This window comes from Labeo rohita, chromosome 6 (assembly GCF_022985175.1).
Source record: "Labeo rohita strain BAU-BD-2019 chromosome 6, IGBB_LRoh.1.0, whole genome shotgun sequence".
NCBI lineage: Eukaryota > Metazoa > Chordata > Actinopteri > Cypriniformes > Cyprinidae > Labeo > Labeo rohita.
The window spans coordinates 2,553,754-2,576,300 of NC_066874.1; the positions used below are offsets into that span (position 1 = coordinate 2,553,754).

Consider the following 22,547-nt stretch of genomic DNA (forward strand, 5'->3'; position numbering starts at 1 on the left):
CTTGCAATGTAAATATTTCAGACCTTTTAAGAGACCAGTTACATGATTGGAATTTCAATTTAAGCTTTATTTTGACTGTGCAGATGTGCAGCTTTTGATGTCTTCTGGGCTGGAAACTGAACCTCCAATCAGCAGCAGTCTCCTGGAAGAGGAGGAGACCTGTAGTCACGGCAACGGCCAATCACAGGCTGACTCCATCGGTAGCTCTGCCAACGGTCCACAGGTTGGAACAGGTCAACATGGAGAAGACAGGAAGGGATCCACAGCGGAACCGGAAGTAGCGCTGAAGACGTGGACAGGACAGAGCAGCATGAACAGTGATGCTGGTATGGGAGTCAAATTTAATAATTTATAACTCAAACTCATCTCAATACAAAAAAACTGCTTCAAACGTTAAAGCATGGATGGGAGAGATCTTTATATTCATAATTGTCCCGTAACTTTTAGCTTCGGAGGAGAAGGACGGCGTTCAGTTTCAGGAGCCTGAGAAGCGAGACTGTCACATCACGTTCGGCAGACAGGCGTCTCAGCAGAGCAGCGCCGACGCCGCACGACCCCGCTGTCCCATCTATATCTACAACTGCTCACTGGACTCCCTCAAAGAGCAGCTGGTCCATCCGCGCTCAGGACGCCAGCCCAGAGATGTCTTCTTCAGGTACTGAGACACTCCCACATACAGACGAAAGCTACTGTGTGTAGCATGAAGGGTTCAGGTCATCAGCTCTGTTTCAAACCATAGAGAGAGGCCTACTGGATACCTAGACAGCTCCCTACTTAGGCAGCATGTAACTGAAGGAGGACCTTATAAGTGACAGTGTTATTTTAGTATCACTGATTTTGTACTCACAGTTTGTACTATTATAGTTTTTGTTAATATTTTGCATTTTATTTTTATATTATTTTTATTTTAATGTTTTCTGTTTTTAATATTATTTTTATTTTTGTTTCCACTTTACTTTTAACTAAAGGCTTAGTAATTTTGTGTTTTTATAATTTTTATGCATTCTTTTCTTTTCTTTTTTTCTTTTCATTCTTTGTTTTAAAAATGTCTATATAATTATTATTAATTTTTTTTATTGGTTTTACTTTATTTGGTTTCGTAATGTTGGTACTTCATGTTGAACTAAATGAAAATGAGAAATTAAATTTAATATTTTAAATTTGATTTTTATATTTTATAATTTATATATATTTAAGTATTATTTTTATTTCTGTATCCACTTTCATTTTAGTTACAGCTTTTGTAATTGTGCTTTTGCCATTTTTATTTATTTTTATTAATTTTTCTTTCTTTCTTTTTATTTCTTTCTTTCATGTGTTTTTGTATAATTTTTTTTTATTAGTTTCACTTTATTTCATTTAGTTATTTTTGTACTTCAAGTTAAACTAAATGAAAAATAAAAATGAAAATTAATATTTCTTAAAAAAGAGAAAAATATTTCTATTTTTCCATTTTTAATATAATTTTTTTCTGTATCCACTTTAATTTTAGTTAAAGGTTTTGTAAGTTTGTGTTTTTTTTTTGTCTCTGTTTTTATTATTATTTTTTATTTATTAGTTTCACTTCAAAATGTAATATTTTGAATAGGTTTTTTTTTTTTTATATATTTTATATATTTGCGTATTTTTTTTAATATTATTTTTATTTCTGTATCCACTTTCATTTTAGTTACATTTTAGTTGAGTTTTTGTAATTGTGCTTTTGTCATTTTTCTTTTTTCCTTTCTTTCTTTCTTTCATGTCTGTTTTTATATTAATTTTATTTATTAGTTTTGCTTTATTTCATTTAGTTATTTTGCTACTTCAAGTTAAACTAAATGAAAATGAGCAATGGAAATTAATATTTCATATGTAAAAAATTTAAAATTTTATATTTTATTTTCTGTTTTCTATTTTTAATAATATTTTTTATTTCTGTTTCCACTTTAATTTTAGTTAAAGTTTTTGTGCTTGTCATTTTATTAATTTCCTTTTTTTTGTTTTTGTTAATTTTTATTTATTAGTTTTATTTTATTTTGTTTAGTTATTTTAGTACTTCAAGTTAAACTAAATGAAAATGAGAAATGTTAAAATAAAATAAGTTTAAGTTTTTATGTTTTATTTAATTTCAGTTAACATTTATTTTATTCCAAGTAATGAAAAATTAATGAAAAAGTAATGAAAGTTTTAATTAACTGTAATTACCCGGATAAGTGACTGAATAGAAATTAATCATGATCATCTTTAAGATGTCTAATAATGTTGCCTAGGTAGGCGGCTGGCTGTGTTTTGGAACAGAGCTGTTGTGTTTGATCATTTCCGAGGGCATCATGTGGTCGTCCTAATGTTGTACTGTCTGGTTTCTCTTTGGATGAGAATAGAGCTCAAGAGACAGACTCCTGGGAGTTCAGTCAGCAGCCCAAATACAGGTAGCCCTGCTTACTGCTTCCTGCTGCCTCCCTACAGCGGGGACGGGGCGGGAGGGGAGGGTATGGGCCGTTTTAGCCCTGTTACCTTAAGAATGGCCCTTCTTTCTTTCTTTTTCTCTGGAGGGTTTTGCTGTTCTACGAAGGTGACTGTAATGAGGGGATGTTAAGCTACTGAAGACTTGAAAGGATATGAGGTCTTAAAATAACAGAATTAACATGTTCGTCTCTGTATGAAGTTTAAAGTTTGGGGTCAGTAATTAACTTTTTTTTTTTTTTTTTTTTTTTTGGAAATAAATGAATGGCTTTTTTCAGCAAAGCTGCATTGCACTTATAATGTTACAAAAATATTTTATTTTAAATAAATGCTGTTCTTTTACTTTCTGTGTATCAAAGAATCCTGAAAGCATAATAATAATCAGAAATGTTTCTTAAGCAGCAAATCAGCATATTAGAATGATTTCTGAAAGATCTTGTGACATTGAAGACTGCAGTAATGATGCTGAAAATTCAGCTTTGCTTCACAGAAATAAATTACACACACACAGAAAACACAAATTTTAAATGGTAAAAACATTTCACAATATTACTGTATTTTGAACAAATAAATGCAGCTTTGCTCAGCCAAGGAGACTTCTTTGTTTGTTCAAAAACATTGAAATCTGTATTACAGACACCAAACTTTTCAGCAGTTGTTTGATTTAGTGATTTGGATTGTTTTACATTATCTTATGTGTTTTAGGACCTCATATCCTACCAAGTGTTGTTTTCTCTCTTCTGATATCCAGTACCAGTCAAAAGTTTGGACATACTTCATTGATTGATTGAATGTTTCTTCCAAACAAAGAAGGTCAAATATACTAATATACTCTAGCCCATAGTTCTGTTTATATTTTGACATTTTCATGACTTAAAAATGTGGAAAAGTGTCATAATGAAGTGAGTGAATGTGTCCAAACTTTTGACTGGTAGTGCACATACTTAAATTAGCAGGTTAGTTCCCTGCATAGAGACATTTAGGACATCTCAAGACCTTCGAAACGAGGCTAAATGACTGGAATATAACTTACAACTTATGTCCTCTTGATTTTTTTTATTTTTATTTTTATTTTTTTTTTGTGGGCTTAGTGTTCATCAGTCTTTGCTGATCTGGTATGTTCTGCTGAGAAACGTCTGTCTCATCTGAGGATCCCAAATTTTAGGCTACATGTTATATTGGTGTCCTTAACGTCTTTTTCCACTAAGCTTTTTCTTTAAATGTATTTTTCCTGCTTTGTTGACCACAAAAATGGTAAACCTGTGGCGTATAAATTTTGGGTATTGTTGCTTTATGGCTGTAAATCTGTTTTGCATGCTTTTAAAGCTGGTTTGATACTGTTGCAGTATGACTGCTTTGATATTTTCACATCCTGTTCAGCAGCAAACGTGACTAGTATTTACATTTGATGATCCACTGGACTGTAGATAAATGTAATCCTATTGCCTAAAATAAGGTATTAGACTCAAGAATACTGATATTTTGGCTGCTGATATTTAAAATCAACACCAGCAGCAATCAATATTTATATTGTTTATATATAATAGGGTCCATTATCACTTTTGTTCTTGCACGTAGTATAGTCAATAAATGCAGACCCCAATAATAAAAATCTGAAAATAGACACACATGTTGGACAGATGTTTGTTGCATGTTTGTCTCTGTTTTCTAACACTATAGCATTTTCATAATGGTGTCTTTTTTCAGAAATGTATTTATTTATTTATTTATTTAAATGCATTTGCTAATAGCAAAATGCTGATCTGATGACAAAAGTTGAAATAAGCAGCAGAAAAGCCGGTTTGTCTCTGTAGACATATGGATAAATACTTGACTTGGATATTGCTTTTCCTGCTGCTTGTCTGTGCTATTTTAGGCTGCTGTCTGGTGTAGTGTTGTAGGAAATGTCTGGCAGATTGTGGCCTGCTGTTATCTGGTGTGTGTGTTTGTGTGTGGCTCTTGCAGGTCAATCTCTCAGGAGCGCAGCAGCGCCTCCTCCTGGACGGAGCTCATGACGCACCCTCACAAACACAAAGAACTGGCCAACTACTGCAGCCTGCTACAGGAACACTACTACCAGAGCTATGTCAAAGGTCACATGCTAACATATGCTTATATAGGCATAGAGCTTAAATAAATACAAATGTAAATAAATAAACATAAAAAATATTCAGGCACATTTATCTCCAGAATTCTCAATATTATAATGCAAAAAAATAAAAATTAATCTTGTTACTGCTTTGAGTCCAGACATTTTAAATTACTTTTATGGTAGCACTTTGGAATAAGGTTCTATTTGTTAATTATATTTAATGCATTTATTAATATTAACTAACAATGAGCAGTATATCTTTTATAGTGTTTATTATTCTTTGTAAATGTTAATTAAAAAATACAACTGTTCATTGTTAGTCCATCTTAGCTCAGGTTTATAAAATGACATTAATAGATACAACTTTAGATTTTAATAATGTGTTAGTAAATGTTGGAATCAACATGAACTAAGATTAATAAATACTTGAAAGTATTTTTTATTGCTAGTTTATGTTAACTAATGTAGTTAAGTAATGTTAATAAATGGAACCTTATTATAAAGTGTTGCCACATTTATTTTATTATTTAAAAATAAAAATATAAATAAATAAGAAAATAGCATTTAAGCATATTTATCTCCCGAATTTTCATTCATCATTAAAAAATAAAAAATAAAATTCTCATTACTTCATTGAGTCCAGACATTTTTTAATTACATTCATTTTATTATTTTTTTTTTTTTTTAATTTAAATAAGTAAGCAAAACATACCAAATCATTTTTAAGCAATTAAACACATTTATCTCCTGAATTTTCATTAGTGTAATGTCAAAAAAAGTCGAATTCTCATTACTACATTGAGTCCAGACATTTTACATTACATTTATTATTATTTAAAAAAATAAATAAATAAATAAAATTTTATATATATATATATATATATATATATATATATATATATAAAAATTAAGCATTTAAGAACATTTATCTCCTGAAGTATCATTAGTGTTATTATGTAATTGAGTCCAGACATTTGTTTTAAAGTTCATTTATTTTATTATTATTTTTAAATAAAAATATAAATAAATAAGCAAAAAATATAATAATAATTCTTAAGCATTTAAGCACATTTATCTCCCAAATTCTCATTAGTGTAATTAATTTACATTTGTTTTATTCTTATTTTTAAATAAAAATATAAATAAATAAGCAAATAAATAAAAATAAATAAACAAATAAATCACATTTATCTCCCAAATTTTATTAGTGTAATGCAAAAAAATCTAATCTACATTTATTTTATTATTATTTTAAAATAAAATTTAAATATAAAATAAAATACAATAAAATTTATTTATTTTATATTTTCAACCGTTTTTTTATGCAGCTTCCATTTGTTATGTTCTCAGTGGTGTTTCATCAGTATCTAATTAATGAAGTCATTAATGAGAATCGCCCTGTCCGCATACATGATTATTAAAAAAAATATTTGTCTAAATAAAAGGTATTTAATTAATTATTTATTTAATGTATTTATTTTTAAATATTTAAAATTAGTCTAAAATAAAATGTGTCGGCAGATCTACAGTAAAAATAATGTAGAAATAATGCGTTCGTTAATGTGAATTAGGGGCAGAAAATGTGTTCTTAAAAGTAATGTCACAATACAAAAATATGCCAAAAAATATTCATCAACCTTGTGCCCATGTTGATTGACAGGTGTTTATCGCAGTCTGCAGCAGTCCTACAATGTGAGTTCGCAGGACTTGTTGACGGCCATGGACTACTGCGAGGAGTCGCTGCAGGAGATCGACATCACTTCCTTCCTGCAGACGCTGTGCGGACACGTGCGTGTGTTTCGTGAGCGCCACGATCTGCACGGCGGTGTGAACATAAGCAAGTCCAGTAACGCTCCCACCACCTTCATCATCGGAGAGGGAGAGGATGAAGGAGCTGACAGAGCCACGCTGGTGTCTTCATCCAGGTACTCACCACAGAGCAATGCACTGTGGGACTTGATGCTTTGTTTTCATAATTATATATTGTTTGTATTTTTGTCACAGTATTGAGCTGGAGGATGTGAGCGAAGCCGATTCCAGAGGGAAAGCCTCCGCTCCCACATCCCCGCTGGACCTGGATGAACCAAAGTCCCCAAAAATCCCAGAATTTTCTCTGTCGCTCCTCCAGTCTCAGCAGAAATGTGAAGTGTATCCTGATTTGCACAAAATCATACAGGTATAGCTGAAACCTGGCATCAGGGATGTAGAATTTTTAAAACACAACAGCTGTGCAAACGCAATATCACACATACTGTTTGTTTTACAGGACAAGTTCATGGAAATTGGTGCTCAATATTTCAAGACTGTACCGTCCAATCCACATTATTTCTTTTACTGCCTTCCTTCTTCCAAAAAAGAGGTGCGTTACAGAAATATTTTAGTTGACCTTTTAGTATTCTGTTCTTTTTTTGTTGTTGTTGTTTTTTAATAAGCATTTTAGCAGTATTAATAAGCTCCAGTTTTTGCTGCTGAATTTCTCATCATTTCATTATGTTAAGAGTTTGCAGTCTGAATTAAATGTGACACAAAATAATCTTTTATAATATTTTAAAGACAAAATATATTACAGTTCTGAATTATTGTAACATTTGTATAATTTAAATTATATAACAACTTTATTTTTTCATATTTATACGTTTTTTTTTTTTTTTTTTTTTTTTTGCAAGAGCTTTGAGTTTGGGTTGTATTTAACATGCATTTGAAAAGAACAAAGTGCAACAAAAATAAAAGTTTACCAACTATTGTAAAAGAGGAGCTTTAAAGTCAAAATAAAAAGTTCTTTAACTTTTAAAAGCCATAAATATTAGTGTCGCATTTGTACTGGGGTTTTATATAATAAAATTAATAATAATAGTAATAATGATGATAATAATATTAATAATAATAATAATAATGTATTATTATTGTTGTTGTTGTTGTTGTTGTTGTTGTTGTTGTTGTTTTTGTTAATTTTTTATTTTTATTCATAGTAAATAGCATTAAATAGTAATAATTATATTTATTGATTTGTTTCATTTGTATAATATAAATAAGAACACAATAATTTTTAAGTAGTAAAATAATATAATAATAATAGTTTATTATTGCTGTTAATTTCTTATTTTTAATTTACAGTAAAAAGTCTTAAATAGTTATATTTAGATTTACTGATTTGTTTCATTTGTATAATTTAAACAATAACATTTTTAAAATAGTATAATAATAATAATATTTTATTATTATTATTATTATTAATAATCATTTACTGTTGTTAATTTCTTATTTTTAATTCACAGTAACTAGTCTTAAATAGTAATATTTATTAATTAATGATTTGTTTCATTTAAATATTTTTTTTAAATAGTATAATAATAATAATATTATTATTATTATTATTATTATTATTAATCATAATAATAATAATAATAATAATATTAATAATAATTTATTGTTGTTAATTTCTTATTTTTAATTCACAGTAAATAGTTTTAAATAGTAATATTTATATTTATTGGTTTCATTTGTGTAATTTAAATAATAACATTTTTAAATAGTATAATAATAATAATATTATTATTATTATTATTATTATTATAATAATAATAATAATAATAATAATAATAATTTATTGTTGTTAATTTCTTATTTTTAATTCACAGTAACTAGTCTTACATAGTAATAATTATATTTAATGATTTGTTTCATTTGTATAATTTGATAATTTTTAAATAATAAAATTATAATAATAATTTTTATTGTTGTTGTTGTTGTTAATTTCTTATTTTTATAGAAATATTTATGTTATTAACTTGTTTTATTTGTAGAATTTAAATAACACAATAATTTTTTATAGTAAAATAGTACTTCTTCTTCTTCTTCTTCTTCTTCTTCAGTGGATATTTTCCTTCTTCTTTGTCCTTATCTAATTTTGCCAGTTACTAAATTAACATCTTTCTGACTAGAACTTTATATAGCGGTAATAGATATACATTCACAAAAAAAGTTTGTTTTAATACATAGTTTTCATTTTATTTTTATATAGACATTACAAAAAAATAGTTGAATTTTATTTAGTCAATTCCACAAAAAACACAGATCTGTGTAGGAAACACTGGAATAGTCTGACCTAGTCAAACGATTGACTGTCAAATCAGTGCTCATCTTTATAACAGGACTTGTATAAACATGAATGGTCTATGTGATTGTTTTCCTTCCCTCTCGTTCACCGTCTGCAGGAGGATTCGGACAGAGAGGGAGAGCGGAGAGCCAGTGAGGATTGTGAGGTGTCTGAAGCTGAACTCGCTACAGAAGACGGTTAGTCATCATTTATGTTGAATTTGCTGCCTCAGAGCTGCATTTTAATTTCTCCTATAAGGCTGTTTTGATAAAGTTCACATTCCGTAACTAAATTGCCATTAGCAACATATTTAAAGCACTTAACAGTAATATTTCCCTTACTAAATATCTATACATAGAAAAATAATAGTGTTTTAAACGTGTTTAAAAATCGAATGAGATAAATAAGGTTTCAGGTGGATTGTGCAAAGTCTACTATGATGTTGTAGGGTAATAATATTTTTCCTTGCATGCACGAGCATGGTGTTAGTAAACTTGAAGTATATTCAAACATGCATATCTGTATTTGTCCATGCATATGCACAGAGAATGTGTCGGGCTGCTGTATCGTGACGGAGAGTGACACGGATCTGGAGGTGGAGTATCAGGATTGTGGGAATGGCAAAGCGGAGGCTGGAGAACCGGAAGCAGGTGAAGGCGAGTCCCCGTCGGATTCCAACACTGTGAACCAGGATGAGGATTCTTTCAGTATTCTGGACGGAGACTCTCTGCTGGAGGTGGAGGGTCCGCAACCGGAGATGCCGCCTCTGTTTGTGCACCTCACCTGCTCCGTCAATATGAAGAGCTGCCATGGCTCCATGCCCACGCAAACACTGCCAACCTGTTTGGGTGAGACACTGAACACACCACCTAGGGTTCAGCTATTGACTAAACCTGCTTTATACTCTATGCACATACAGGCATTTAACAGGGTCATAGTCTACACTTCTGTTGCATTTTGTTTTTTCCCCCTGAAGTCTACTAAGAGTCAGTCAAGATTTATTGACCAAAAATGTATAATTTTGTTTCTCATGGCCATTTTTTTAAATTTAAAGTTGTTTGTAACTGCACTGTATATTTATATACAATGTTTTTTTACATTTTTATCCAAATCAGGTTACAATTGAATAACACTACATGTGATTTCTGTATGCAAATATAAATTATTATAGTTATAAATGAGCTTTGTTCTGTATGTAAATGAGCTTTGTCATGACTGGCTTTATTTTTCACATTAAAAATCATCTTAATATTGCTAAATAATACTAAATAGGTATTTGTAATATGTAAATGTAGGTGGTTTACACCTACATTTAATGTTAATTAGCTTTTGGTCGTGACCTGGAAAAATCATGAAAATTTTGGTTGATTTAATCATTTTAAAAGAAGAAACTATTTAAATCTATTAATTCCAAGGCTAAAATATATATGAAAATATTCTACATCAAAATCTAGATCAACAGTGTTGTCATTGTTAACTGTAATTAAAAATAAAAGTAAAATATTTTTAAAAAAATAATAAGACTAGAAATTGATTTAATTAATTGAAATTAAGGTGTAATAAATAAATATATATATATATATATAAAAAAAACAGGAAATGTTACATTATGATGTTACATTGACAACTAACTAAAATAAAATAAGTTACTAAAAAATATTAAAACCTAACCTCAATAATTAAAAAAATAAGTTAAATAGAAAAACTAAAAAAAACTAATAAAAAATTACAAAAGCACTAAATTGTTTAAAAATTCATTAACAAAGTAATTCATAAAATTATTAAAATATAACCTAAAATAAAAAAAATGAAAATATAAAAACAAATGTTAGTTTAAAATAGTAATAAATTCTATAATAATATATAAATAATATAAATACAATAATATAATATAAATAAAGAAAATTTTATCAAATTTTATCCCTCTGATTAGTATTAATCTGGTTCATGTATTGTCAATAATGCTAGTGAATTTTATTGTTATTAGTATTTTTTTTGTTTTCAGGTGAAGTCATTACCTGTCTTGAGAACGCTGAGAATCTTCATTCGGTGGATCTGAACGAGTTGTCTGTCACTCTTGACATCTTTGTGCTCACATTACCTCTGGAGATCGAGGTCATGGCTCCTGACTTCCACCACAACAGGTCAGTGATTGTGAAGCGTCCTAGATTTAGGAAAAAACAAACAGCATGGCTCCAGCTAGAGCATTCCTGATTGCTGGTGTTAATGAACTGTAGGTACACGTCTGAGAGCAGCGTGTCTCTGAACCGTTCTCCTGGACAGCCCTCGTCCTACCGCTCTGATGAGGAGCTCATGGCTAATCTGGACAGCCTCCGCGGGGTTGGAGTGGAAAGGTGAGCATTCAGAGCTCAACAGACTTCATCTGTTGTTAAATATCTTGAGTATTAACTCTTTATTTTGTCATCTGCAGCATGTCTGGAGATCCCCTGTCCAAACTTCCTATTCCACACAAAATGGCTGTTTTAGCCACCATGGATGAGGTGAGAGTGCCAAGATTTAAATAAAATTGTGAAAAAAAATTTTTTTTTTATTTGTTTATGTTTTTTTTTAATTTAATAATAAAATATATAATATAAATATATATATATATATATATATATATATATATATATATATATATATATATATATAATATAAATAACTAATATAATTATAATTATATAATATATAAAAAAAATAATAATAGATTTTATTTTTTTTTAACAATTCTTGGTAGTAATGCATTAAAAAATTATATTTATTGTTAATTCATATTAGCTCAATTCCATAAATTACCAGATTTGACTTTTGATTATAACAGTGTATTGGTAAATGTTGAAATTAACTATGATTAATAAATGATTATAATAAAGTATAATGTTACACTGTTAATTTGTTAACTAATGTAGTTCACTAATGTAAACAAATGGAACCTTATTGTAAAATGTCATTCAAATATTAAATTATTAATTATCATTGATCCAGTAATCAAAGTTAATATTTTTCTACACTTCCAAGCACAATATATGAAATATGCATGAAAGTTCAGTGTTTATTATTGCAAAAATAGGATTTCTTTATTTCAGATATTATTTTCGTCTGGCTTTAACCAGTGTTATTTTAGTATTATTAATAAGCTAGTACATTTTTATAAATAATTTGAATTTGTTTTTATTTTTTTATTATTATTCATTTTAATTTTAAGTTTCAGTAATTTTGTTGTGTTTGTGCCATTTTATTAGTTTTTTTTTTTTTTTTCCTAAATACACTACCAGGCAAACTTTTTTGAACAGTAGGATTTTTTGTGTTTTTTTTTAAAGAAGTCTCTTCTGCTCGCCAAGCCTGCATTTATTTGATCCAAAGTACAGCAAAAACCTTAAAATTTAAAAATATTTTTTACTCTTTTTACTGTTTTCTATTTGAATATATTTTAAAATGTAATTTATTCCTGTGATTTCAAAGCTGAATTTTAGCATCATAATAATATTATATATTTTTTTAGAACTTAACTTAAACTTAATTTAAGTTAGTTGTCAATGTAACATTTTCCGTTTTTTTAAGTTTAGCATGTTCATCTAATATCCTTAATTTCAATTAATTAAATCAGTTTCTAGTTTTAGAATTATTATTATTTTTTTTTAATTATTTTCGTTTATTTTTAATTATAGTTAACAATGACGACACTGTTGATCTGGATTTCGATGTGGAATATTTTCATATATTTATCCTTGGAATGAATAGATTTAAATAGTTTCTTCTTTTAAAATATCTGTTATATAACAATATATTATATAATTTCTCTGATCTGTTTCAGATCCGTTGGCTGTTGGAGGATGAGATAGTCTCCGCTCTGCGGCACTCGTCCGTAATCAACTCCTCCACCCTGCAGAAAGTGTCGGCGCACGTGTGTCGCTCGAGCGGCCGCCCGCAGTGCCACTGTGAGGTCGTTCCCCTGCAGTTTGTGTTTGGTCCCGAGCAGTCGCTGGAAAAGTTTCAAGAGGTTTGATCTCATGCGATGACCTCTATTATTGGTGATAAGACTCTCCAGGAAAGGTCAGGAACAAGATTATGTTCTACCCCGCTGTTTAATAACACATCTTTGCTTCCTCGCTGCAGGAGTTCAAGAGGTTATCGCTTCCTGGTTACCTGCTGAACGCGGAGCAACACAACTTCCACTACGTCTCGCTGAGTCGGCAGCAGTCTCACAGGCTCCAGGCTGCAAGACAGCTGTCTAACATCGCTGCTCAATACTCAACGGCCGCAGGAACAGCGTCCCAGCAGAACAGCCTGGGTCCTGAGGTGGAGGACGGAGCCAGAGCTTCAGCAAACATCTGCATGTCAGACAAAGGTCCAGACAGAGAAGGGGAGACCAAGAAAAAAGAGCCCGACACTGAGGTGATTGTCAAAAGCCTTTTAAACATGCCATAAGAAATGCATTGCATTTGTTTAAATGTGTTTAGTGTGATTTAAATAAATATGTGCAAGTTCAGACTTACAATTCATTTCTATAGAACTTTACATTACTATGTCAAGCTAACGGCACAATACTCTAATAAAGCATAATACATGGTATACACACAGAAATGGGTTAAATAGTCAATTGTAGATCAGATAAAGAAATTAAGCAATGTTTTAGCTGTTGAATAAAATTAATAAATTATAAATAAATGAATAAATTATAGATATACACTACCAGTCAAAAGTTTTTGAACACAAATATTTTTAATGTTTTTTATTAAAGTGTCTTTTGCTCACCAAGCCTGCATTTATTTGATCCAAAGCACAGCAAAAACACTAAAATAATTTTACTATTTAAAATAACTCTTTTCTATTTGAATATATTGTAAAATCTAATTTATTCCTGTGATTTCAAAGCTGAATTTTTAGCATCATTACTCCAGTCACATGATCCTTCAGAAATCACTCTAATATTCTAATTTGCTGCTCAAAAAACATGTATTATTATTATTATTATTTTTATTATGTTGAAAACAGCTGAGTAGAATCTTTTCAGTTTTCTTTGATGAATAGAAAGTTCAGAATAACAGCATTTATCTGAAATTTTGTAACATTATAAATGCTTTTATCGTCACTTTTGATGAATTTAAAGCATCCTTGCTAAATTAAATTATTATATATTTTTTTTAATATTATAAAAAAAATACAAATAAAATAAAATAAAAATTAAATTGACTCCAAGCTTTTGAATGGTATATTGTATAATGTTACAAAAGCTTTTTATTTCAGATAAATGCTGATTTTTGAAACTTTCTCTTTATCAAAGAGTGTTTTAAAAACACTGTTTTAAATATTGATAATAATAATAATAATAATAATAATAATAATAATAATAAATGTTTTCTTGAGTAACAAATCAGAATTAGAATGGATTATGAAGGATAATGTGACACTAAAGACTAGAGGAATGATGCTGAAAATTCAGCTTTGCATCACAGGAATAAATTAAATTTTGCATTACATTTACATAGAAAACAGTTTTTGAATTTGTTATAATATTTCACAATATTAATATTTTTACTGTATTGTTAATCAAATAAATGCACCCTTGCTGAACAGAAGAGGACATTATAAACTGACCCAAAACCTGAATTTATGATGGAAATGGAAATAAATACATAAATGAAGTATGCGTTAAAATAATGTTAAATGGAAATTATTTTATCATGTGTGAAGACAATGGAGTGATTGATCGATCATAATCGAATATCTCAAAGAGCTGTGTTACAATGTTGTTTGTTTGTTCATCTGGAATATGATTTATGTGTTGGGTTTTTTTTGGTGTTTTTTTTTTTTTTTCTTTTTTTTCCCCACAGCAGGTGGAGTGTGGAGACACACGGAGGGTTGATGAGGACACACGGCCTACAGCAGCTGATTCAGCCAGCGAGTCTCTCTCCGAGACCTCTGACCCCGGGCAGCTCAAACAGGCCGACGCGGAGGAGGCTCGATCTCAGAGTGCCGTCAGCGGCGCTGCTCACCTGCAGACGGGCAGCAGCAGCACCGAGCGCTCGTCTGATCACGCTTCCCCTCCCAAAACCCCCTCCGCTGCCAGTCTGGCCGAGTCCGTGCAGTCCACAACTCACAGTGAGTGCTGAGTGACTGAGATCCTGGTGGTGAAGTTAGGCAAAAAGTCCTGCATTCTAATGAGAATTAAAAAAGCACAATTTTGTTTGTAAAACAAAGTTTGGATTATTGTGGCTTCCACACACATTTTATTTTATTTTATTTTATTTTATTTTATTTTATTTTAATTAATTAATTTTTATTAATTAATTTTTTATTTATTTATTTTATTTTTTATTTTATTTTATTTTATTTTTTGGTTTCTTTATTTTTAAAGTTTATACTATTTACTCCAAGCGGCTTTGATTCCTGTTGCTTTCAGGCAGCGGGAAACTGCGGCCCAGTCGAGTTCAGAGCGTCGTCTCCAGTCAGGGCAGCCTGGACTCAGACATGCTGGGTGAGATTTCACACAACACGCAGCATGCTAAAACATCACAGTCATCAGTCCTCATGCTCCTCCTGCTCTCTGCGGTGTGTGTTTCAGGTTATGATGGCGGCAGCAGTGATTCTGAGTGTGACGGACCCACTATGAATGAGCAGGAGAGACAGACGCCGCTCATGCCTGATTTCTGGCTCATCATCCGAATTCATCAGGACAGAGTGGAGGTTTTCTCTCACGCCAGGTACTGCTGCAGAGATGCACTCAGGTTACGAAATTCACATTAGAAAGCGCCAAATGCAAGCATAAATCAGCAAGTTAAAGAATTGGGTGGGAGACCTTTAAAAGGCTGGATTAACATCACATCTCATAGTTTGTTGACATGTTTGGTGAGGAGTGATATTTGGGAGATACAATTATTTGAAAATCTGGAATCTGAGGGTGCAAAAAAAAGTCAAACCTTTAAAGTTGTCCAAATGAAGTTCTTAGCAATGCATATTAGTAATCAAAATGAAGTTCTGATATATTTACAGTAGGAAATTTACAAAATATCTTCATGGAACATGATCTTTACTTAATATCCTAATGATTTTTGGCATCAGAAAGAAAAATAATTTTAACCCATTCAATGTATTGTTGGTTATTGCTACAAATATACCTGTGGGACTTATGAGTCTGGTTTTGTGGTCACAAATGATAAATGTAATTTATTGGTGTCAGTTAATATTAGATTGTCAGATAAGAACTTTTAAAACTCTGATAATGTAATAACACTGTTAAATATAATCCCTAGCAGATCTCATAATTTTCTAACTATAGATTTTAATGTTGTGATTTATTTAATATAATGTTATAGCATTTTAGTGCTTTCTTTTTATTTAGATGTCATTTTTATTTTTTGGATATTTTTAATTGATTTAATATAATGTCATATCATTTTAAAGCATTTTCTAATTTATTTAGATATCATTATTAGAAAATATTTTTATATTATTTAGATATTTTACTTATTTAATATAATTTAACATTATTTTAGTGCATCATTTGTACATTTATTTACATATTACTATATATGAAATTGCATTTTTTTTTTTTTTTTTATTGTAGTTATTTAATTGAATTATTATCTAATAAAATTGTGATTCCCAATTTTTAAAATGCAAAAAAAAAAAAAAGCAGACTGGCCCAAAAATTACTGATTATGTATCAGTATTACTATAAAATCCTTTACAATAACAACAATATCATTAACATAAACTAAAAAAAACTATAAAATTATAAAATTATTTTTCTAAATATATATATATATATATATATATATATATATATTTTTTTAAATATTATTTAGATTAAATATTAGTGGTATAACATAATTTTATTTCATAAAAAATAATAATTGTACTTTTTTTTTTTTTTTATTTTATTTGTTATTACATACATGTACACCATATATGTATAATTCAAAATTATTTTTGATCAAAAACATGATAATGATCAAAAACTGTTTGTTTTTAATTATTATGCAATTTATTAATTATTTAATGCTATTTGAATTTTATTTATTCAATTACTTTTTAACTGTATCATAATATTATCATATAATATTACATTAATTATTTTAAAAATGTATATTATTATTATTATAAAAAATTAGGGCAAAATATAAATAAATAAATAAATAATCTCCTATTTTCCAGCTTTTATTGTTGACTTCAAAGCTGTTAACAAAATTATCATAAGAAAAAAACAACATTTTCCCCTGTAATTTATGGAAGGTGTTCAGTTCTTATTCATGGAAAGTGTCAAATATGCCTCTAGTTTTGTTGTCTAAGTTTTATGCCTATAAATGAGTTTTTGTGTTCAGTTGTGTTGTAAATATATGAAGCATACAAATGAGCAGCATATCTGTTTGTAGTGCATAAATTGCAAATGCTTTTCCGCAGACATGCAAACAAAACCGAGTTTTGTATTTTCCAGCTGAGAATGTTAAAACACTTTGTACTGTTTTGAATCCTGAGTATTGTGTTGGCAGGAGTTTTAACAAAGAGAAAGAGGAGGAAGAGGAGGAGATCCCAGAATACTTGCGTCTTCATCAGTTAGTGGTGAGGAGGATTGGAGAAATGTGCCGAATAGTCAACCAGGTAAAGAACAGCCTTTGCACTATTAGTATCAAGTCTGGTCCACTTTGTAGCTCATTCTGGGCAGAAAAACACACTATATCAGATTCTTAGCACTGTTTTCCACTTTTTTACTCTTTAACCTCCTTTGACTTTCTCCACAGCGCCTCCTGCTGCAGGACCTGCATGATAGTCGTGTGTGTCACTCTCTCCTGGTGGCTGAGAGTGAAGAGGATATCTGGAAGCACGAGTCGCTCTACCGGCCCAGGATGACCAACTCTGATGGTACAGTGCCCAATGCCACAGCCATATGCATGCCAAAGAAGCGCCGATTTATGTTTTTTATTAAAAATATATATAATTTATATTTAATTTAATTTCATTACACATTTGGAGTCTTTTATCCCAAAAGATTCCAAATGTGTGATGAAAAAAAAAAAAAAAAATTGAGAGAAGATAGTGACCCATACTGTTCAAAAATATATAAAACCCTTAAGGTTTAGTGCAACAAATAGTTTGGCATGCAAAATGAGAAAATAAATAAATGAAATGCAGTGCAAATAAAAAATACATATATAATAATATTAATATAAATGTATCTTTTTCACTATTTTTGTTACGATCCATGCTCATGCCCAAGTCATTGCGAAATTTTTTAATCGCATATTTTATTTTATTTGTATCTAAAAAACAGGCTGGGCAAAAAAATTGTACAAATGTATCAGTATTACTATAAAATCCCTTACAATAATAATAATAATAATAATAATAATAACAATAATAGCAAATATATAACATTATTAAATAAAATAAACAAAATAATAAATATTACTATTGTAATGTTTTATTGAAAAATAAAAAATATATATATTTATGACAAATATTAGTAAAATAATTTTTTTGAAACTGTAAAATTACAAAATATATTGCTGTCTTAAAAACTTGATCGTTTAATGTTTAAAAATAAGGAAATTATTTTAGGCGGTTATAAGTATGCATATCTCAAAACTTGTTGACCCAAAACCCAAACACTTGCAGCGCATATATTTACACTCCAAAAAAAATGTTTTTATATTAATATTAACATTGCATTAAAATATAAACATTCTTAATTCAAGACACAGTATAAAACAAGATGTTAAGTTTTGCATTCTGAAAAATGTGTCAAAATTGAGTTTTATGCGTAAAACAAGAAAATATATATATATATATATATATATAAAAAAAAAAAAAACAATAAATGTAAATCAGATGGATTTCTGATCCCATTGCCTTTTTTTTCTTGTTTTAAGCATAAACTTGCTTTATTTTGATACAGAAAACAATACTTAATATCTTATGTTAACTAAATGTCTCTTGATTTAAGAATGTTTAGATATTTGTACTGGAAAATAAGATGAAAATGCAAAGTAAGAAAGTAATTTTTGCAGTGTATATAATTAAATTGCAGCCCCTGCGATAACAACACAAAGCCGTATCTTGATTTCGGTTTTTTTTATTTGAATAAATTGTGCAGCCCTGTGCTCACCCAGACCCAAAGCATGCGTAAAGCTTTGTTTAAATGAAATCTGCTGATATTGTTGCACTTTGATATGCAGTACAGATTTAATAACGCCTTATGAAACTGCTGTAAAATGCACCACAATCTCCACTAATGCAAACAAACAGACTCTCACACAAAAGCCCATCGGGAAGGTCAATTCAAGGGTAGCGATAATGAGACGGCAATACGAGTCTGAGCACTCGCCTCATTGACTACAATTTTATAACTGCTGTTTAGCGTGAATTACCGCACTAATGTCCTCATATGGCCTATCGCTCTGCCTCAGACTGTGCAAATGAATTGGATCCGGTCGACCACAGAGATGAACGCTCAAATGCTTCATTTGTATTGTACAACTTGAGGTACTCAGCAGCCTGTTGAGTTCAGCTAATCCTGCTAATCTCCCTTTTGTTATGAAATTTGTAAAATGAAAGTCTCATCCCCATTAATGTACCTTTTTTCCACCCCAGACTACAATGCAGACGAGAGCTATCAGCCGCGGGACTACCTTGCCGCCACCATGCAGTTCATCCCGGGTTACTTCGCCTGTGACGTGGTCTGGAGCACCGTTATTTATATACACCCGCGCCTCAAAATGGGGCCCAACATGGGCGTGTCTAGGGGTGAGTGACACCACAGCGGACCAATCAGGTGGCTTTTTATGGAAAACTGATAAGCTTGTATCTAAAGATGATTTGTTTTCTCTGATTCTTTCAGCTATCCAGGCTCTGCGTTCTGTTCTAAACGCATTCTGTGTGGTGAACCGCAAAAACATGTTTGTTTATCAAGAGCGCACCACCAAATCTGTGTTCTACCTCCGGTGAGTCAGAACCTTGCTTTTTTTCATATTAGTTATTGACCTACATGAGCTTTTCAGTGGGTGATGCTGGTATCTGAGGAGCGGAGTAAACACGAGAGCATCTTGCTTCCAACACCAAGGTTGTGGGTTCAATTCCCAGGGAGTGCATGAACTTATAGCATGTTTAATTTGAGTAGAAAGTAAGCCGCTTTGAATAAAAACCATTTCCAAATGCATTAATATAAATGCGAATGTTAATTTACACTACCGTTCAAAAGTTTGGAGCTGGTAAGATTTTTGAAAGACGCCTTTTCTGCTCACCCAAGGCTGCTTTTGTTTGATCAAAAATGGAGAGAAAAAATGTAAATATTATTACAATTTAAAATAACTGTTTTTTTATGCAGATCTGTGTTAAAATGTAATTTTGTTGCTGTGATGCAAAGCTGAATTTTCAGCATCATTACGCCAGACTTTAGTGTTATATGATCCTTCTAATAATGAATCATTCTAATATGCTGATTTGCTGCTCTATAAACATTTCTGATTATTAACATTGTTGAAAACAGTTGTGCTGCTTCATATTTTTGTGGAAGCCATGATGCATTTTTAACTGTATAAATATTAAACAGCTTTTCAAATATATATCGCTCATGGTGCAATAAAATAAAAAGCAAAAGACGCAGCACAAGAACCAAAGACATCCATCTAACATATTTTTAAATTGACCAACAATTTAAAAAAGTAACAGAGAAAGAAAGTGAGAAAGATTGATTAAATCAAGTCATATCTACTTATTCTGTATTATTTTGGCTTTTTTATTATTATTATTATAATTATTAATTATTAAAAATGATATGATATAGTATATTATATTATATATATATATATATGTATTAAAAAATGATATATAAATATAAATGTCATTTTTATTCAGTTTAATGCTAAATAAAAGTATTAATTTATTTATAATAAAAAATAAAAAAAATTCATATTCGTTTATTACTTAATTCATTGCATTATCACCCAATCCTCATTGTTTTGTGCCAGATAAATCAAGCTCTGATTGCCAAATTAATTCTGTCATCTCATTTAAAAAGATCTTGTTCTCTTAATAGAGACTTAGTTTAGTTCCTGAAGTATGTGAATTTAGGATGTTTCCTAAATATCTGTCATTCTAAATATCGCTATTTTTATGCTTTAATTCAGTCAAAGTACGTACATCACTTTTAAGATGCGTTTTTAGAAGTTGAGATAGTTTAAACTGTACACAGCTTCTTAAATATGTGTCAGTCATGTTGCATCATGTTAAAAAAGCGGCAAACACAGACCAAAGACATCCATCTAATGCGTTTTTAAATAACAAACAGTTGAAAAAATAGCAGAGAACGAAAGCAAGTGTGACTCATTTTTTTTATTATGACTATTTTGCACATTTTAGAATAGAATAGAATTTGGAGAACAGAGAAAAACAGAAACAGATGTTCAGCTGTGGCTATGCTTAAGAATTATAAGAATAGGAAGAAGAAAAAGAAGAAGAAGAATAGAAAAATCAGAAACAACATGCATGGAATATATGAAAATTATGTAGTGACTAAAACATGTTACACACAATATATATATACATTTTGTTTTATTATTATTATTATTATTATTATTTTTATATTTGTATCTATTTTTTGTATTTTGTATGTATATTTTTTTTCTATTTAATCTATTTACATTTTGTATGTATACATTTGTGTATATTCAATTTTTAATATAAAAAAATATAATGCATTTAATATAAATATTTTACATGTAGGTCACTAAGAAAGACTTGAAAGCAAAAAATGTGTTGCCATATCTGTCTGCCCCTATAATATCTCTTTAATTTCTCCATCTGTAGCTTCTCTCTTCCAGTCTCACTGGTGATCACTAGAATGTATTTGAATTCATTTCATGTTGTTGACCTCGTTGTCCCATCTATCCATCTCCACAGACTCTCCGAGACGTCTCAGGCAGGGAAGTACAGCGATTTGGATGGAAACGTGCACGTGTCACGCTCTGTCGGTCTGGCCCGCAGCCAGGAGCCCCTGGGCTCCGAGGACCTCGCGGTAACATTCACATACTGTCACTTCTCATTACGCTTTAGGAAACCAGAGCCCTCAGGAGCCATTAGGGCTCAGATCGCCTTCCAGAGTGACTGATTTACCTGCCGCTCACAAAGCACTGACTTGTCCTTGTGTTTACGTCGTTTATGAGCATCATCCTGACGGGACGAGCTATAGAAATGGGAGATGTGAGCAATTATGTGTTTATAGCCTGAAAAGCAGGCGTAGAACGTGCTCCCGTGAGCCCGATGTGATGTGTGTTATGTTGTATGTAAGTGTGTGATCACATGTATCATGTTCACAGGGATCACGCTCGTCTCTGGAAGGCTCAAGGCCGGTTGGACTGGTGGACAAACACATTTTGCTGCAGGTGCATGGCGTGGGGACCGCAGGTAAGAGAGAGGGATGGATAAATGTCACTCACAGTATTATGACAAAACAAAAAATGAATGTGTGTTGGTTTTTGTGAGGGATGTTACACCGCTACACCATCCACACTTACTGTAAGCAAAATGACTAAGGAACCATCCAGTTTGGCTGCATTCTTGCATTTGTAAACAGCTGGATGGAGCCCAACTCAATATAAAAGAGCACAGGGATCTGAAAGGTGCAGTTTGTAATTTTGACAGCTAAAGGGTTGAAATGGGAACTGCAGTCCACATTGAAATTATGGCAGAAGGATGTTTCCCTGCCGCATCCTCCTCAGACTCAGAGCGTGTGCGGGTTGCCACGTTTAGGTCATGCAACAGGAATAATCGCAATTGGCAATGGAAGATGATGAGCCTTACACTGTAAGTAGATGAGTTGATTTATCCGTGTTTTAATATTTCATAGAGCTTTTTTGATGGATGCCAAGGCTGTTAAGAATCTGTGATCTCTAATCCAGTTTATTTGCTGGATTCCATGGC

The 22,547-nt window shown here is 30.7% G+C and overlaps 1 protein-coding gene across 1 annotated transcript in view; it reads left to right on the forward strand.

Annotated features, from left to right (window-relative positions):
- Positions 1–22,547, forward strand: part of szt2 (SZT2 subunit of KICSTOR complex) — a 110,674-nt gene that overhangs the window by 20,987 nt on the left and 67,140 nt on the right. Inside the window, 23 exon segments of the mRNA XM_051111345.1 lie at positions 84–326; positions 448–655; positions 2,361–2,408; positions 4,408–4,535; positions 6,195–6,459; positions 6,539–6,710; positions 6,801–6,893; positions 8,749–8,827; positions 9,176–9,478; positions 10,636–10,774; positions 10,868–10,984; positions 11,062–11,131; positions 12,445–12,630; positions 12,747–13,025; positions 14,465–14,732; positions 15,034–15,108; positions 15,196–15,334; positions 17,123–17,231; positions 17,372–17,492; positions 19,221–19,373; positions 19,468–19,570; positions 21,528–21,642; positions 21,944–22,031. Coding sequence (XP_050967302.1) covers positions 84–326; positions 448–655; positions 2,361–2,408; positions 4,408–4,535; positions 6,195–6,459; positions 6,539–6,710; positions 6,801–6,893; positions 8,749–8,827; positions 9,176–9,478; positions 10,636–10,774; positions 10,868–10,984; positions 11,062–11,131; positions 12,445–12,630; positions 12,747–13,025; positions 14,465–14,732; positions 15,034–15,108; positions 15,196–15,334; positions 17,123–17,231; positions 17,372–17,492; positions 19,221–19,373; positions 19,468–19,570; positions 21,528–21,642; positions 21,944–22,031 — 3,501 coding nt within the window.